Consider the following 19,326-nt stretch of genomic DNA (forward strand, 5'->3'; position numbering starts at 1 on the left):
CAATTTTAATAATTACTGCTTTTTGTGCTGAAACGACACCCCGTCCTTTGGGGACAGCAGAGGAGTGATTGCATGGTAATGAAAATGTTTTAGTACTTAAAAACAAGTGAGACTTTTTTTTTTTTTTTGAAGTATGGTGGGTTAGGGACAGCAAAGGGAAGGAAGAGGGGGCGGAAAGTGAGCTCTTATGCTCAGGGGGGCAGTACCGCAGAGATGAGTTGAGAGCCAGTGGTGAGAGGATGGGGGGCCAGATCCTCTGGACCCTGCAAGGGGAGACAATAACAGCAACAATAAACTAAGACAAGGAAAATGGAAAGCGACAGGGAGTAAAGTCTGGAAAAGATGAGCCAGAATAAAACATCTCTCAACATCTGCACATTATATTCCTTTACCAGAACGTTCTGGGGAGAGTTGCCTCATTTAAAGCGTTTTTTCTGTTCATTTGCCGTCTTGACAGATAAAAACGTTTCAAGACCACCGAAGATCGGGTTTTATTTTAGAAAATGTAATAATCCGTTCTAAATGTCAATTTAATACGATCAAATTCCTCTTTGTAGACAAACAGCTGCATCCAGATATTTATTTTAAATGAGGCAGCTTTTAAGACAAAAATCAAAAAATGTTAAAAGTCTTAAGTTCTGCAATTAAATGCTTACTTACAATTTAGCTTTTCATGCACACCAAGTTAAAACAGTATGCCAGCATGAAGAAGATTAATCTGAGGATGTGGAAACTAATTTGTTGGGTCCAAACCTTTGAATCTGTCCAGTCCAGTTGAGTATTTTCCACTCTGTCATTTAACAGGGGAAAATAATAAATTGGAATGAGAACTAAAGCTTCACTAGCAAGTTTTATAATCAAAGACCCAGTTTAACAGGAGATATTTTATCTGAAATATATCCTGGTCTCATTGGTGCAGCAAAGCATGGAAAAATACAGCTCTGGAAAAAATTAAGAGGGAGGCCACTTAAAATGATCAGTTTATCTGATTTTACTCTTCATAGGTCTATGTTTGAGTAAAATGAACATTATTCTTTTATTCTATAAACTACTGACAACATGTCTCCAAAATTCCAAGCAAAAAATTTAGTTTTTATTTACAGAAAATGAGAAATTGACAAAATAACTAAAAGGATGCAGAGCTTTCAGATCTCAAATAATGCAAAGAAACAAGTTTATATTCATTTAGAAACAACAAAACTAATGTTTTAACTCAGGAAGAGATCAGGAATCAATATTTGGTGGAACAACCAGGAGCTTTCCAGTCGGGTTCAGGGCAGTGGGATCTTAGTTTTTTCCAGAGCTGAATATTCACGAATCCTCTGTAAAGTTTAGGTTCAGACCATTTTAACAGTAAACACTGTTATCTTAACAGTGGTAATTAAAGCAGGTATTGGACCTTTTGGCAGTGTGGGTAGAAGTTTTGTTCTGCTGGAAATAAAATAAATAAAAAAAGACGTTTTGGCAAAAGAGAGAAGCAAAAAATGCGTTAAAGTTTTCAGGTACACAGCTGCACCTTCATCTGCAAACGACATGGATCCTAAATCATCGCTAACTATGTCAGGCTGGACTTCAAGCAGCTTCTGGTACGCTGGGTTCTAAACTAAATGCACGAGAAGATTTCAGCAACATTGGGCAACAGTCTGTTCTCCCCCTGAGATACTTCTGGCGTCGGCTCTGGTTGGGGAGGGGCTCAATGCAAAGAACGAACCTGTTTCTGACCAAACGTTTCTTCCTTTCACTCAAATTTCCATCAGTGTGTCTGGAAAAAGCCTCTTTGATCAGCTAGCTTCTTTAGCATTTGTGGCGGGACTGTTTATATGACAACTGCAGGGTTTCCCCCAGTGTATTATAAGTCTGGCGGGCCACCAGGCTCTACTTGTGCCCCACCAGGCTTAGCATTGCTTATTTACTTTTCCGTTTTTAAATGTTTGCATTTTTTTAAGACTTTATAGTTGGCGTTCAGGTATTAATCTTCCAATAAGACATAATTATCAAGTGATACTTTAAAGTTTCCTGTCAACTTAAAGCATTTAACTCAAAAACACGACGGGAAGCTGAATGAATGACAGCTGAGCGCTCCAACCACCGGGCTTAGTAAGTTTTCTGGGAGAAACCTTAAACTGTGCAGTCTGCACTCTTGTCCTTTATTTTTATTGTTTTAATTGTTCAAACAGAACTGGGTTGTTATGTGAAGTTGGCCATAATTATCAAAATTAACAAAAATATACAAACTTTTTTGACTGATTTTGGTTCTTAGATGAACCAAAATATTCAACCACGTCACATTATTAATCATCGCAGTTTTACAAGTTGAATTTTTCAAATTCAATGTCTAATAATTATTTGAAGACTTTGAATTTATGAGTTACAACAACATATAATTTCCCTTTCAATAATGTATTTTTCAATTTGAAATTAAGGGAATATTAATGAATGATTAGTTAATCTAGTGAACAAAAAGTTATTTAGAACAGAATTACTGAAAAATTGTTTAAAGATAATTTAAACATCTTGAGAAACTAAATAGATGAAAATCTAGTTTATAAGAGGTTTTAAGGGTTAAATACCTCAAACATTTCATTTCAAACTAATTTTCTTATGAAAAATTATATCAGACTTTAAAGCATTTGTAGCATTAAACTACATAATCTTTTCTACTGACGATCCGTTTGCTGCTATGTAATGTTTTATAAATGTTTTGTGCTTTTTCAGTGTTTCAATTCAAAATGTATAGAATGAGTCACAAACGCACTACTGCCAGTGTTAATCATTAAAATTAATAAAAATATATCTGGCGCACTCCATGTAAATCCAAACGAGTATGTATGTAACATTTTGATTATGTTTATTCTAATTTAATGTATGCACAGGAATGTAACAATGACAATTCAGTCTAATTTCTGGTTGCTTTAGTAAACAAAATGGCTGCAGACAACTGAAAGCAGAACATCTGGATGTTATGTTCAAACAGATGCATTGATATTTTACTAGAGAGAAAAACCCATCAACTGCACGAACATTACATGTCTTTTGCGATATAATCATCTTCACACACTGTCCTACATCTATCGCTTTTAATTCAGTTTGCAAAATATACTAACAAAAAGGAGAAAATGTCAAAGTAAGTGAAGAAAAGCATAAATATGCATGTAAAAATAGGAGTGTTATAACCAGATGTAGCCTGACCCAGAAGCTGTGTGTGCAATAGAAACAACACCAGAGTAAAACACATTTTCACATCATGCAGCTTGTAAAAATAACTACTTTTGTATATTTGGATGAGAAAGCATCAAAGGAAAGCATAAGAATGTGAGCAGGGAACAAAACACCCCAGAAGCACAAAGCAATAACGGCAGAATTAAGCAGAGCAGCAGGATGGAAAGCAAGCAAGCTGGAATCCGCTCTGAGTGCACCGGATCGTTTTCTGGACACAAACATTCGTCTCGATTATAGTCGCAGCTCAAGTTAAGCACAGAAAACACGCCTGACGTTCATAATAAGACCGCAGAGTTTATTCATTTGGTTGATGGTTAAACATCAGGTTTTACTGTTCATTAAAACTAAAGAGCAAGTGCAGTGTTCAGTCTTATGGTGTTATGATGTTGTACTGGAAAATCTGTTTTAATCCCCAAAGTTACTCAACCTGTCAGACATAAAGAAACACTTTAAAATTGTCTAATTTTTAAAAGCTGTAGAAAAGGGAAAACACTAAAATAGATCTCAAATGTTTCCTGGAAGACCGGAAAGTTAAAGAGTGGAGATAATTACTATCTCCAGACAGAAATCTTCAGTCTGGGTGTCTGAAGAAAACGTGAGAAAAGAAAAACAACATTTAAAAGACGGCGGGCTTACAACATTATCTGAGTCGACTAAGATTTATCTGATCAGGATTTGATTTTTGGTCCACTCCTCATTCCACTTCTGACCGAGCAGGGAGCAATTTAACAGCAACAATCATTCACTTAAAGTTTTATATTATTATTTAAGAATAGCCCGGTCACAATAAGCAGTAAATCAATTAATCATGTGATAAATTAAGTCAAACTCAATAGTTTCCATTTGAATGACATTTTTTTCTACAAAAATCTGGATGATAAAAGTCTTCATTCCATTTTGTTTGAAGGACATTTTTGTTTCCATTTTATTGGTTGTTTGTTTTTATTAATTTATTTTGCATATTTAAATGTCTTCCAGTTCCCCAAATGTTAATTGTTCATTAGAATTTAACGTTTATTAATGCAATTTATGCCATTACCATTACGTAACTTAGGAATGCACCGATATGAAAATTTGGGCCGATATCAATATCCGATACGAATATTGCTATTATGGTGATAACCGATATTTATCGGCATTATGTATGTTTCAGTACCTTTGGAAAAAACCCCAATCAGAAACAGATAAAATACTGATTGTTCATATCGGCCCAGTGTTTTTTTTTTTTTACAGATGTTAAAATTACTAATATCGGCCGATAACGATGTTGCAAATACATTGTGCATCCCTAAACTTGATAATGGTCTTAAAACAATGTTACTGTTTAGCGCAATAATTATTGGGACAATTGACCATCCAGCAAAATCTACAATAACGACAGGCCTACTTAAGGACACAGACCTTTGCAGCTATTGCCTTGCAGTGATCAGGATATACATAAAAAAAAAAAAAAAAAAAATCAAATATGTGCACATGTGATTTCCACAAAATGAATCCACATATTGCCACAGCGTGAGCTGTCCCGGTTGAAACACGCTCGGCATGCTTGGCGCTGAGCGGATCCAGGCGGCCGTCATGCGCAGCGAGCATGAGAGGCTTCAGCTTCCAATGTAACACAATGACGACTCAGATGGAGCAGAAAGCTGAAGTCATGACGCTGCCTTCAAACGTGGATGGTTGTTCACAAGATGCACCAACTAAAAGCTGGCTGAACTTTGACCTGGCAGCACAAATTTTACCTGAACGGTTCTAACTTGTGTGCATGTTTCTCACTCAAGGTGTTTATTCCTCCCCAGAAAGTAGTTTAACTTTTTGATATACAGACCCTGTATATCAAAAAGGGTCTGTATGGTGGAAAAAAAGAAACTAGAGACTGTATGTATTTGTGTAAATATATGTGATCATATGGGCATGTACAATGAGTTCTTGTTTCTGGCAGGAACTCATTGTACATGCATGTAGAATGTTTTTTGTAGCCATCATGCTAGCTGCTAGCCTCGGTGCTAGCATAACTTTTAAAGCTAGCTTTAGCTTTTTAGCTAATTTTAGCCTTTACATAGATTTTTTTTCCCAGTGTGCATGGATTGTGTTACTGTAGGTCAACATGCAGGTGCTAGCCTAAATAAGATCATTAGTATTTTAGCTAGTTTTACTTTATTAGCTTATAAACTATTGTGACCTTCAAATTTAGCTTTTCTGCACCAATTTCTAATACTGTTGGGGTGGGATTTTTGCATTTTTACCAAAAACTTTGAGCATACAGCATTCATGCTGCATTTTCGCAGGAAATGCATATTTTTTATAGTTATTTTTGTTGAACAATAAGCTATGCTTCTACTCTCTCCTTTTTGATTATGTCAGCAATTTTTTTCCTGTTTTGCAGTTAATGTGTTTCCTTAAAATTCATTTGTTAATTAGAGATTTATTAGAGTAGGAAGCAGGAAGCTGGGTATTTGCATATTCAAAATAAATTTTAAAAAGAAGTTCACATCCTACCTTTTCAATTTCTGATGCATTTCACTGCCATTTTATGTAACAAACCAACATGAATAATAGATAAAAGCAAAGTGACGTCTTCACAGATAAGAGTCTAAAAACAGAGCCTTGCATTCGTATCCCAGCCTCTGCAGGAAATACTTTGTAGATCCACGTTTTGCTGTGATTCCAGCAGGACTGTAATATTCATCTCCAGCCGTCGGGTCATCAAATGCAGCTTCCCTGTCGTTTCCACCACACAAAGTACTTTGTATTTAAACAAAAAGGGTTTATTTTGGTCTCATCTGAGTACAGCGCCTTCTTCTACGTGGCAAACATTACGCTGGAGTATATTTAAGGTTTGCATCGTCATTGTCTTTAAATTTGTTAAAAACTCAGCCTATAACCACATCTCTACAACTTTATGTGCCATGTGCCTGACTTATCGAATTGTTCACGAACATTTACTAAATAATAATAATAAAAAAACCTGAGGCCTTCAGCAGAACAACTATATGTATATTCAAAGAGGAGAAGCACTAATTAGCTGACTTTTCAAATCAATATAATTAATTTTATTTTGCACAGAAGCTTTTAAATGCAAGAGCTAGCAAATAAATCCAGGAACAATATCTTGTTTAAACAAGATAAAAATAAAAACAAACAGACTTATCTCTTGTTTGAACCAAAATATCTTCTCTTTTAAAAAAAATAAAGATTGTAGCACCTCTTGGGATTCTTGGATGTCATCCAGAGAAATCGGTGAGAAGAAGGAGAGTCGCGACAAGATCCTTCACGTCAAGTGAAGGATCAAGTCAGGAGGGAATTTTTATATTTCATTTTAACCAGAAACTCTTGTCACAACGAGAAATCGCTCCTGGAAGTTAAACTCTTCTAAGCATTGGAGTAAAATGCCACTCAATTTAACTTTATTTGTAAAGAATAAAAATTTATATTTTTTTTTCATCTTTTATAGTTTAATACAGCAATCTTGGTTTATCACAAGACCTCAAATAAAAAAAATTAATTACTAAGTTTCTGGTTTTAATGTGAGAAAACGGGGGGGAAAAAACTGAAAAGTTTTTAAGGCGCTGAAAAGGTGAGTTTTTTTCCTAATTAGATTTGCATTCATTTTCTCAAAAAAATTTCTCTAAATTATTTAGTCATAACCAAAAGTGGCAAAACCACCCAATTACTGATCGAGCAGAAGAACTGTAAATACAAAGAAATTCCCAAATGGCATAAAAACAAGTTTCTTACAGGCCCAACAGTCAGTAAAACGTTCATATACGTTGAATATATGAACAAACTTAAGTTACAGCTTGCAAGGTAAAAAACATAGATAATAAAAGCAAACAGATGGATTTTAATTGTGTCAAGTGATGGACCATCGCTGGTGAACTACATGATTTTCTCTAATTTGCTTCTTATTAAAACAATCAATCAATAAGAGGAAAAGTGTAGTTGGATAGTGTGCATCAAAAGTAGTTTTCCACGGAGCGTTACTGGTTCCAGAGGTATAAGACATAAGCAGCGGCGGGTGACTCACGTCAGGCTGGCACCGGTTCGCTCTGCGTCCGTAGCTGTTCACTTTGGACGGCGGCACAGACTGTCGCAGCGGGATGGAGTGAGGCTTGTACTCCTTATCCACATCTTCTCCATCGTAGTGCTTTGGCTTGCAATGCTTCAAATCAAACAATACATAACAATCTTAGTTCAAAACGGAGATTAGTTATTAACAATAACCTGCCTCTTTAAATTTGAAATTTAATTTTTTTTAAAATGGCAAAATACAACTTAAGAGTGGAGTAATACCGTCAGGCTGGCGCCAGACTGGAACATTTCGAATGGATAGACAATCCTCTCATAATGCGAGCGCAGCAAAGACCCGATGTTCTTCCCTGGTGGGTAGCCGAGCCGCTGCGCGATACGAGCCCATCGTCGTTCCTTACAGATCAGCTCAAAGCCTCCTTCATCCGCCACAATCTGAGGAAAAATGAAAAAATACACCGTTTAAATCCTCTCAAAGAGACAAACAGCCGACATTCCTGAGCGAATGTTGACTTACTCACCTTTGACAAACTGTACAGATCCAGAATGCGCCTTTCGATATGTGGGATTTTTAAAGAAGACCCTTGAATTTCCCAAAATCTGGCAATGCGGTCCAAATAGTTGAGCTTCACTCTGGTCTCAGCCTAAAATGAGAACAGAACGGTCCTAAATAATGTTGCGTTACTGGCTGAACAGATGCATAGCTGCAGAACATTTAGTGCTGCATGAAACTAAATTGAGACACAGTAGCAGCCGTCTGCTTCAAGATGCGTCTGGAAAATGTGGCAAATTTTTATTGGAGGACAAAGTTTAGAGTGAGGACGAGCCTTACCTCCAATTCGTTTAACCTCTGGATGCGAGGAGTGAAGTGAAAGCTTTCCAACTCCACTGAAAACGGAGGCTGCCAGTCCTGAGTGAGGCCAAAGAAATTCAGACTTTAACTTGTGAATTATCCTGCAAAGTTGTGCTTAGATTGAGCTTAATTCTTGCTTACATGTGGCTTTCCAGCAAATGATATTGATTTAAAAACACTTATCTAGAGTAAAATCTCATCTTACTATGGACTAATTAATAATTTCAAGGAAATTGCTAAAAAAAAAAAAAAAGTGTCAAATCCCCCCTGTAAATATTCATAAATTCACAAATAGTTACATCCACCGAATTAAAAAAAAGAAAACGACATAAGCCTTTTTTTCCTGGCTGTCTGAAGTTACATCCTACCAAACGTCTCTTGTTTTAAGTCAGAGAAGATTTTGATCATTCAAACTGTTTACTAAGTGTCACAATAACGATAAAAAGAATAAGTCAGAGATTTATTTTTCTTCATTTGCATGCAGAGTGATTAATATCTCTTTAAGCAATGAGAGAAAGCCCAGATAATGAGCTCATGGTTCTCTCCATGAAAACATCACCAAACTGTCTGCATCAAGATGAGACATGTTGAAGGGAAGGCCAGGGTTCTTTAAACATTTGTTAAAGGCAAAAAAAAATGCAAAACATCCAGTTTCTGCAATGTAACTTAGGAGTAAGCAGGCAGTTACCGGCGGAGGTCGGATTTTGCAGATTCCAGACTTCTCTGCGATTGGACGTATCTTGGCGATGTAGCCCAGAGGATCCTGGAACTCCTCCCATGACGGCTCAAAAACGGGACACTCCGGCGGGGGGATGAACTCTTCCACTTCCATTTCCCTGGCAACAGGAAAAGCACAAAAAAACTAGTTACACAGCTTTACACACAAACAAATGGGCACAATGTTATCAATATTTCTGTTTGTTGAATCTGTGCAGCTATATGTAGCCAGAATTTTACATTTCTGAGCAGCCAAAACATATTTTCATTACCTGACGGATATTACAACAAATCCTTCCACTGACAGGAAAACAAAACAAATTAGAATACAGGATATTTTAAAATAAAATGTAAATTTCAAACTTCAATTAAAGTCTCTTCAAACAATACCTAATATGTTTAATCTTTCAAAAATCACTACTTCCTTGTTTTACCACTAACTTGATGGTTCCTTCAAATATTTCACATTTTCCAATTCAATCATTTTCACAGGACAGTAGTTTCTATAATCTTTGCTTCTCTATTGATGGAAAAAACCCAGGATTCAATTTATTGTCCAGGAAATCCCCTCCCCCAACATCACACACAACAAAACAAACCCCAGCACATGAGAGGCCAGTAAGGACTCAAGTTACACCTTTTTAGTCCAATTTCAAACATTACCTAACAGCATAACAACAGTTACCTGAGCTGACCGCAATCATTTGCATAATAGTGGCGTTTCTTATCTACTTAACACATGGAAACATCTACCAGCCATTTTTCATGTTTATATATTTACATACGTTCCATCCAATTCTGGCCATGTTTAGCTGTCTGAAGGTGGTTATATGTACTAAACAACCATATGTTTTGCTTTATTTCTTTAAGACAAAATAGGAAAGAGTGAACCCAGCAATCCTTAGGCCTACTTCAGCAAATCCAAGACAAATGAGTGCTGCCAATCACCAAACGTGAAGATACGCTGTAAACAAAACCTTAAACTTAATCAGTTTTACTCCACAACAATAAGAAAAAAAGGCAAATGTTTAGCAGATGACAGAATTTGTTGATTAATGTGAGAAGACATTAACAATCACATCGAGTTTGGAAGAAGGTTGAGATCCATTTCGGGAATATTCACGAAAATTATCTTAAAATAAACTCAATTTGATGTTAGTATTTCAATGAGAGTGAATTACATTTTTCACGGGCCTTCAGGCAAACAATGGCGTTGAGTCAATGAACCCTGATGCATTAAAAGGCCAGAAAGCCATCTCCACTTATAAGTGGGCAGGGCTTGGTTTACAATTCTGTCATAAAACATCAATATTAAGCCAAAAATGACACATAGCTTCACTTTAATGTCGATACAAACCAGCTTCTTTATTTTATCCCATTAGCTGACAGTGTTAGCAAGTAAACTTGTGAGAACTGACGTAAAACACTAAGCTTACCTTTAGCGACAGCCGTTAAACACGATTAGTATTAAAAAACAAAAGCCGTGAAGCTAAATTATCTGTCAATCATCTGCTCCTACTGATGACAATGACCCGAGTTAACGTCCATTATCCAGCAACGAGAGGCCATAACACCACCAACAGCTTGGGTTAGCATCAAGGCCTCCAAATTTTCCTAGCAGCACCGTCCCACTGCCTCCCACTGGTGGAGATAACTAGCATCCGTTTGCTAACGTTAACTGGGTGGCTTGAAGGAGTCAACAATGTAACCGCAGACCTGCTAACCCATGACTACACAGCGCTGGTAATGTCGACTATAAAGTATTTTTCATCAACAAAAATCCAGTTATATATCCAGTCCGCTATAGTACAAGTGTCTAGCTGAATTCTTGTGACTGACCCGAAGACACCTCGATGTCCCGGGGTATGATAAAGACTGTGGCCGCACTCCTTCCTCTGTTGGTGGTTAGCTAACCAGCTGTGCTCGGTCCTGTTCTGTTGGCTAGCAAAGTTGACCCGTTTTCAGCTTCGGTTCTCCATACACACCGCTCTGCCAACCGCACGGGCTTAATGTATGAGTGGCTGATGTTCGTTTAATACTAAACGAGAATCTCAAACTTTCTCAATTACTGTCGTGATAAATCATTTTCCGATCAACATCATCACTCTCTTCAGGCCATCCTGTGCATCTTAACGAGACGCCATCTTAGCTTTTTCTCATGACCGAAGTACAACCTCAAATATGCACACGCCGCCTCCCACGTTTTCTTCCTGAAAGTAGTGCGCACATACGCAAACATGCCATGCAATTACAATGGCACAGTTGTGTGAGAAAGTAGGTCAAAATTATTTGGTGTCTTTTTACGGAAATTAAGATATCGACATCACATCATGCACATGTTTAAAAAAAATAGCAGTAGAAATATTTCAAACAGCCCGTGTTATGTTATACAACATAAAAGGAAATGCTCATTTCTTTGAATGCTTTTACAGAATTAGTGAGGCAGTGGTTTACACTGAAAAAACGCAAATTTTACCAAGTATTTTTTTAAATCTAGTTTCTAGTGTGAATATCGTAACACACCTGAAATAAGACTAAATTAATTTTACAAGTGACATTTCTGTAAAAACTGGGAGCTTGTTTTAAGTAAACAAATCATTAATATTGATGAAAACGTGCTATTATTTCACTTATAGCAGGGCAAAACTGTCTGCCAATGGTACCAGTACTTCTTTCCTAATTGTAAAGAATTGTTGAGTTTTAAAAAAGTACTTGCAAGTTAGTTTTGTCTTATTTCCAGGGTATTATGATATACGGTCTAGAAACTAGACCAATAATACTTGGTAAGATTTTGTGTTTTTGCAGTGTAAGTATAATCCAGTCTTCTAATAATTTTTCAAAAATAAACAAGCAAGGAAATAGGAAAAATATCATAGGATTCATAATAACATTTCAGATTATTTAAAATTATATTAGTTTATTCTTTTTTAACTTTTTTATATATAATGATTTTTATAAGAAGAAAATATGTAAAAGATTTTAACTCAGAACCAAACATGGAGAAGCAGAATTCAGATTTTATACACAAAATAAATCTGCAACAAACTTCCACAAAACTTCAAAACAGCCAAAACACTGAGTTCATTAATTTAAATCAATGTCAAAAACTCACTTATTTAGAGTTACCTTTGATTAATAATAACTGGAACATTGATTAATATTTTTTATGTATATAAGATGATGGTATTTGACAAAATATAATGCTTGTTTAATAATTGGTATTATTGCTAAAATATTCTGTACGAAGAATCTTAACATTATTTGACTTAAAATGTGGACTAGAATTTAGTTAATCAAGTGTTAGCTCATTTAAGAAAACATAAAACAAATTTGTTCTATCCATCCATCCATCCATTTTCTTTACACCCTTGTCCCTCAGTGGGGTCTGGGGGGTTGCTGGTGCCCATCTCCAGCTAACGTTCCGGGCGAGAGGCGGGGTAAACCCTGGACAGGTCGCTAGTCTGTCACAGGGCAACACAGAGACACACAGGACAAACAACCATGCACACACACACACACACACACACACACACACACACACACACACCTAGGGGCAATTTGGAGAGGCCAATTAACCTGACAGTTATGTTTTTGGACCGTGGGAGGAAACCGGAGTACTCGGAGAAAACCCACACATGCACAGGGAGAACATGCAAACTCCATGCAGAAAGACCGGGGCCGGCAATCGAACCCAGAACCTTCTTGCTGCAAGGCAACAGCTCTGTCAACTGCTCCACTGTGCAGCCCAAATTTGATCTATTTAATATAAATAGTTTTTATTTAAATTGTTACATGTGTATTATTATGTACAACATATTAAAATTACTTATTTATTCATAAGATTGTGTCACATTTGGCCCTCAATAGTTTTGAACACCTCTGGCAACATTTTAGAAATTAAACTAATCCATAAAGTAATCAATAGTTACCGCTTACTAACAAACAATTGGAAATAAACCAATCAAATTGTTTAAAGAAACATGGATGATTTGCTTACTTTTGACTGGACAGATTTGATCTAAATGTTCTATAATTCAGATCAACAGAAAATAACATTTCTGTTAAAATGCATTAAAATATTTTATGCCACTTTTTCTGAACCATTAAGTTGTGAAAGTGAAAATGAATCACACCCACACACACTTGTTACTTCACTGCAAGGACACTTTAATTTATCAGAAGCAATAAATATTCACATCTCAGTTCTCTATTCTTCCATTACATGTAATACGTACACAAAAAAAGAAAATCATGTTCAAAAATAATATCAATAAGTGCACTGACATATTAACATTTCCCAGGCCTTGAATGTATAATCGCTGTAACTCATTCTCGCTCTGGCAGTATGAAACAATAAGAAAAGAAGAAAAGAGGTCAATAATCCTTTTGGACAACATTTCCTGTCCCCGTCTTTGCTTTAAATGTGCATACCTAGTGGGACTCACATGCACGCACCTGAATACAGAATGGGAGCAGTTCATCCCATAATTATAAGAAGCCTATGTATAGTTTAATATGTACATTCATGTTTATATAGTACAATCTATTCAATAAGTGCAGATATATTCATGCAGGAATAGTTAAAAAGGACACAATAAAAAGAATAGCCAACAAATACTTTCCATTTAACATTCTCAAAACTTTCTTAAAATCCCTTTTTAAAAGTTAAAATCTTCTTGAAGTTTCAGCATCTTACTGACATTTAATTTTGTCCTCTATGATTTATTCTCTTCTGGATCTAAAAAATATGTAGTTTTGGTAATAAATGGCACTGAGGAGGAACTACATCGGTGCTCAATTTTATCTTGAAAAATGCAGTAGCAAAAAGGGGGTAACACTTACATACAGCCCACAAGAAAATTAATAAATAAAACAACAAAAATACATAAAATAAAGTATGTACCTGCAGGCTATTTTACATTCTTAACTATTGTAGTGATTTCACACAAGTAGCCTTCAGCGACATGCTGAGGCATCAGAAAATATAGTATTTTGATTTTCAAAGTGACAGAAGAGGGAAGATTAGGAGAAGGCCATTTCTGACTTAAGACTTCACATGTGCAAAACCACAAAGCTGCTTTTCTCAACACGAAAAAACCCCCACAATAACCAAAATCTGACGTAAGGAAATAGTTTTAGGCTACGTTCACACTGCAGCCTGAATTGACCCAATTCCGATATTTTGTCAAATCGGATTTTTTTTTTTTTGCCGTTGTCCTTGACACTTCCAAAAATATGCGACGTGTATGTGACCTCGAGTGTGAACTGCAAACGACCTGAAAGTGTCCCGCATGCTCAGTAGAGGGCGCAATAACGTCACACATCGAGTGTGCTCAGTGTTTTGCAAACAGCCAATGAGAAAAGAAGAAGAAGTGCTCACTGTTTGCGGAAGTAAACATGGATGCTAACGGTGAAGCATAGCTTACGATTTTGAAGTTGTTGCCGACCGGAGCTGCATATTAACAACTTAATCCTCATTATCGTCCGCCACGGTTGTTGTTTTTCTTCCCGCTTGCACGTGTCAGGGCGCAGAATAGTGACGCATCAAGTCGGTTGGATGCGACCTGGCTGTTCGGTCACATTAGAATCGGATTCGTATCGGATATCTAAGCAGCCTGGGTCGCATTCGGAAAAACAAAAATCCAATCTGTCTTGTTCAGACTGTCATGAAAAGATCAGATACAGCTCGCATTAAGGCATACAAATCGTAATTGGGTCACTTCAGGCTCCAGTGTGACCGCAGCCTTAGTCAGAGGCTTACACACAGTCATGAAGAGCAAAATATTATATGAATGTTGCGCTTCTAATGATTTATTTAAGCTATTCTATTGCCAGGGTGAAATCTTGAGGGGGTTTTAGAAGAATAAATCGTTAAGAAATGTCATTAATGTTGGCATTTCTTTAATTCACTACACAAGACAAGAATTATAAAACAGGCCAAATCTGCTAAATTAACATCTGCTTAAAGTGAAACTTGCAACAAGCAAGCATTATTTTAACCTGTACGACCAAATTTTGCTCTGTGTGGATCAGATAAAATCTACAACATATTTAAGCTTTTTTTCCTTATTATCGTCTAAATTACGTGTTATATAATTATTTCACCTTGGAATAAAATGAGAACAATAAATCAATAAAAAAAATAAAAAATTAATTTGACATTACTGTTAGCAAAACTCCGACCTTAACTGTCAGTTGATTATTGACAATTACATTTCCATTCTTATATTTAGACATCACCTCAATGTAGAGAAACTCATTTAATAAATTAAACTTAAATAAATCTTAATGTTGTTGGTCATGTCATCTAAAAGGCTGATTCTGTTTGGAGGAATCCAAACTTAATTAATTTAACCCTAAATAATACTCAACATTAAAGACTGAAAGGAAAAAATATGATAATGTGAAAAAAAACACATTTCACATATCAGAATACCCTCCAGTGGTTATGGCAAAATGAGAGAATCTGTATGTGCACATACTTTACAAACATTTGCTGATATAATTAATCACTGATCAAAACAATGATCGGACAATATTGATTATACTCAGGTAGAGCAGGTATATCGTAATATCAATAAAACAGCAAGAAGGTTCAGAAACACTTAAACTATATTATTGTTTGTATCACTGATTAGATTTCCAAACCCACACAGAAAGTGTTAGCAAGCCCCATGACTCCAGCTGATGTAAGACCAGGAAGGCAGAACAGCGTTAAAAACCTGCAATAGTTTTAGAAGTTTAAGACAGAGCAAATATCTGAGGTCTTCTTCAGAATAAAGAAGTGGCCTAAATGGCAAAGTGAAACCAGCAACAAGGGTTGGAGACATCTTGAAGCCAAGAAAATTATTGCAAAGTCAAGGGAGATTTCTTCTTCTTTTTTCAACTTTCTTTTCAATGCAAAACTGCAACTGGAATGCATTCGGTGGTTCAGTCTCTATTTACAAACCCACTGTGAGCCAGTGGATACAGGAACACTCTGGTTTTCCAGTGTCACATTATAACATCTTGGTACTGTACATGGAAATATTCTCATACATACTCATGACTTCAAACAAGTAAAACTTAAGCATTAGAATCAGATATAAATTTAGTTTCATTTTAAATTATATGGCTATAGACTTTTTTTTTGATTGTGTGTGGCAAAAGTAGCAACATGTACTCATTCTGTGTGCAGTTTGTTCAGGTATGTGAGCACAAACCGTTTACCGCTAGCAGTGTTCGCTAGCTCCATATGGAGCTAAATTGGGGCCATGAAGTTTGTTCAAAAGAGAAAAAAAAAACTGCAACTGAAAAAAATGAAACTGAAAAATTACATTGATACTAAAAAAAGATTTGAAACAGAAAAATTATTTTGAAATAAAGTGAAACTGAAAAAAATATTTTCAAATTGAAAAATTATTTAGAACTGAAAAAGAATTGAGACTGAAAATGCATTTGAAACAAAAAAAAGATTTGAAACAGAAAAATTATTTTTGAAAAAGAAAATGAAACTAAAAAAAATTAAGATTTTAAAAAATTAAAACTGAAGAAAAGATTCAAATCTGAAAAAATGCAAATTTGATAAAAAGTTAGAAACTTGAAAAATATTTTTGAAATAAAAGATTTAATATTGAAAAAACATTGAAAGAGAAATAAATTAAGACTGAAACTGAAAAAAAAGATTTGAAACAGCAAAAAATTGTTTTGAAGCTGAAAATAAAGATTTGAAATGAAAAAAAAGTTAAAATCTACTTTTCAGATTCAATTTTTTTTCAGTTTCAGATTTTTTTTTACTTTGAACAAACCTTAGCTCCGCCTACATATGTGGGAAGCGAAGGTGAAAGTAGCAGAGACGCAGCAGCCTGCGTTTCCTCTTGTCGCCAGCGCTGCTGCTGTTGCTCTCGGTCCGGGCGGACTTGCTCCGGGTCCGGGACCTGCCCGCCTCCTCGTATCTGTCCTCGAAGCGGTGGCCTCTGGAGCTCCACGTCCGGCTCACACCACGGTGCTTATCCGGTTGATAGGTTTGGATTTGGAGCTGCCCACCGTACCTGTCGATCCAGCCCCGGTCACCTGCGGCCCCTGCTGAGGCTGCCCTGGGTGCTGGGGGGGGTGAGGGGAGAGAGGTGTAAGAGGGGTAAGGGGGGACGAAGGGGGGGGTAAAGGGGAGTGTGGTGGGGGAGGGGGGATAGAGGAGAGAGGAGGGTACTGGGGCAGATACGGGGCGGCGGAGGCTGCGTGATGCGCACTGACGGAGGCGGACGGCAGGTTGTGGGGCAGCGTGCCGAATATAAAGTGTGCTTGATGGGTAGAATGGCTGGTTGGGTGCGGCGTTTGTGCGTGCCTGGGGTGGGTTTGGGAGTGTGCGTGGGGGTGGGAAAGAGACAACGTTAGCGGGGGTTTGGAACCAGGGCCGCCGGCCCCTCTGGCAGATTGTGTGGGCTGCGCGTGGTAGAGGGCGAACTGCTGGCTCTGGGAATGTTGGGAGAGAGGAGAAAGAGGGGGGGGACATCCGACCACCATGTTGGTGTAGCGTCCCTGAAGCCCATGCTGGGAGAGCTGGGAGAGATGGGCCAGCTGCGGGTGCTGGACGTGCGGTGGCCCAACCGGAGGACGACAGGGTAGCGGGCCTCTCTGTAAAGTATGAGGGGGCACACCTTGCAAAGCAGGGGGCGCGGGCTGGACATGGAAACGATGGTGATGGTAGTAAGGTGGTGGAGGCTGTATTGTGCCCACGTGACAGAACTGTGCGTGCAGTGCCTGAATCTTGGAAGCCCCCCCCTCCAGCTGGCATAGGGATGAAGGGGAGTGAGGAGGGGCTCCTCCAGTAGTCAGTGGGGGTACAGGTGCGGGGTATGGTGGCCCCGGTGGAATAAGGGGCCCTGGTGGTTTGGCGCGTTTGCTGCCGAAGAGTGAACCCAGGAAGGAACCGCTGTTGTTGCTGCTGTTGCTCCCCCCAGGCCCGCCCCCCGCTCCTGGTCTCTCTGCACTGCTGGAGACTCCCCCAATTCCTGTCCCAGCAGTGGTAATTTGCTGCCCCGGCCCACCCCCCACCCCCGATCCGGGGCTCAGGATGGGGCGATGAGGCCGGAAATCTTCTGTGCTGTAGCAGCCAGGGATGACACCCGGCATCGGATAGCGCTGGTGAGGCTGCGGGCTGCTAATGATGGAGCCCTGGGAACATAAAAACTCATCAGGTTTTAAAAGACACACTGGAGAATTACAATCCCTGCTCCTCCTGACGTCGGCACACAGAACATGCTTGGGGCGGATTTAACTGCAAAAAGCCATGCGAAGGGTATCAGTGTAGAAATCACACATGCATGTTTAGTCGATATGCACGTGCACTCAGACAGCAAAGCAGCGGTTAGGGGAAAATGTAAGCCCTTTAGCTAATCTCAGCTAATCTTTTATAGACTTACTTCCATTGTACTGTCCAGAGAACCAACACTGTTCCTGCGACCACGTTTCCCTGCACCCCACCAGGAAGAATCAGGTTAGCAAAGCGTGAAAGATTGATTTTTTCTTTATTACAAGAATCCAGGGCCTTGTAAAAGCATTTTTATTCTGCTCATTTTTCACATTTTGTCACTTTAAAACCATAAACCTCAAAGCATTTTACTGAGATTTTATATTATAGACCAGCATAATGCATTACAACCACTAGTCTTTTGCCGTATGTCTGCTAAAGAATAATTGTCAATTCTTCTTTGCAAAATAGCTCAGGGTTATTCAGATGAATGAAAAGTGTGTCAGAAGAGCAATTCCTGATTCTTGATTTAGGTTTCTTCTCTGACTGACGATACTAACACAATTATATGGTTTAGTAATAATAAAAAAAAACATTCAAATGCAGTAGAGGTGCACCGATTGCAGTTTTTTTTAGCAGATCTTCGAGTACCGTTCTTTAAAAACCTTGACCAGCTAATTTTGATTTTGGCTGAAACTAATTTTTTTGTTTGAAATGTTGCTAAATGTAACAAAAATGTCCCTGAATTGGCAACAGTGAATTACTAGTTAACTGCAAACTTCCAGACATGCCCTGATGGACCGGTCTGTCAGTCAAAACTCTCAGCAGAGAGCAGAAGAGGATAGTGGTTGATTTTTAGACCTTTGTTGAGGTAAATAAGATTGTTGGAATGTATCGGCTTCTGATGTAAGTATCGGCCAGTTACCAATCTCATAAAATTAAGGAAATTTACACAGATAAATCGGTGCAGGTCTGGCTGTCTGCGTTTTATAGACAAAATGGTTATGTTTTGGTATCACAGCACTTTCATCAATCATGCAGCTGTAGCTGCGTTTTCATTACAAATCTGTGCAAAGCTTTGTCAATATTCCTCTATGTCGAAAAAATAAAATTTTGCAATTGCAGTGTTACCATTAAATAACAAACGTGATTAAAATTTCATGTGAATAAGTTAGTTCACGCAATAAGTCATTAAATTCATGTTGTTTCATGATCTTCCGTCCTGTCGTCTTCTTTGTGGTTTACACCAGTAGTAACATCCGGTTGTTGAGCACATGACTCG

The 19,326-nt window shown here is 37.8% G+C and overlaps 2 protein-coding genes across 7 annotated transcripts in view; both read right to left on the bottom strand.

The window, feature by feature from the left end:
• kdm5c (lysine demethylase 5C) overlaps positions 1–10,989 on the bottom strand; it is a 31,705-nt gene extending 20,716 nt beyond the window's left edge. Inside the window, exons 1-7 of one of the 3 annotated variants that reach the window (XM_008414349.3) lie at positions 10,655–10,989; positions 8,787–8,934; positions 8,078–8,155; positions 7,767–7,889; positions 7,510–7,680; positions 7,244–7,378; positions 207–263 (exon numbers count right to left, since the gene is read on the bottom strand). In XM_008414349.3, coding sequence (XP_008412571.1) covers positions 207–263; positions 7,244–7,378; positions 7,510–7,680; positions 7,767–7,889; positions 8,078–8,155; positions 8,787–8,930 — 708 coding nt within the window. In that variant the 5' untranslated portion in view covers positions 8,931–8,934; positions 10,655–10,989. Of the gene's footprint in view, positions 1–206; positions 264–7,243; positions 7,379–7,509; positions 7,681–7,766; positions 7,890–8,077; positions 8,156–8,786; positions 8,935–10,251; positions 10,625–10,654 lie in introns of those variants that run through there. The other 2 variants (XM_008414350.3, XM_008414351.3) reach the window with 2 other exon arrangements.
• Positions 10,990–12,958: 1,969 nt separating this feature from the next.
• Positions 12,959–19,326, bottom strand: part of iqsec2b (IQ motif and Sec7 domain ArfGEF 2b) — a 51,944-nt gene continuing 45,576 nt past the window's right edge. For 2 of the 4 annotated variants that reach the window (XM_008414354.3, XM_081609185.1), the window contains exons 13-14: positions 18,217–18,266; positions 16,677–17,968 (exon numbers count right to left, since the gene is read on the bottom strand). In XM_008414354.3, coding sequence (XP_008412576.3) covers positions 16,790–17,968; positions 18,217–18,266 — 1,229 coding nt within the window. In that variant the 3' untranslated portion in view covers positions 16,677–16,789. Of the gene's footprint in view, positions 17,969–18,216; positions 18,267–19,326 lie in introns of all 4 variants that reach the window. The other 2 variants (XM_081609187.1, XM_081609186.1) reach the window with 2 other exon arrangements.

Source organism: Poecilia reticulata, chromosome 7 (genome assembly GCF_904066995.2).
Source record: "Poecilia reticulata chromosome 7, P_reticulata-male-v2, whole genome shotgun sequence".
NCBI lineage: Eukaryota > Metazoa > Chordata > Actinopteri > Cyprinodontiformes > Poeciliidae > Poecilia > Poecilia reticulata.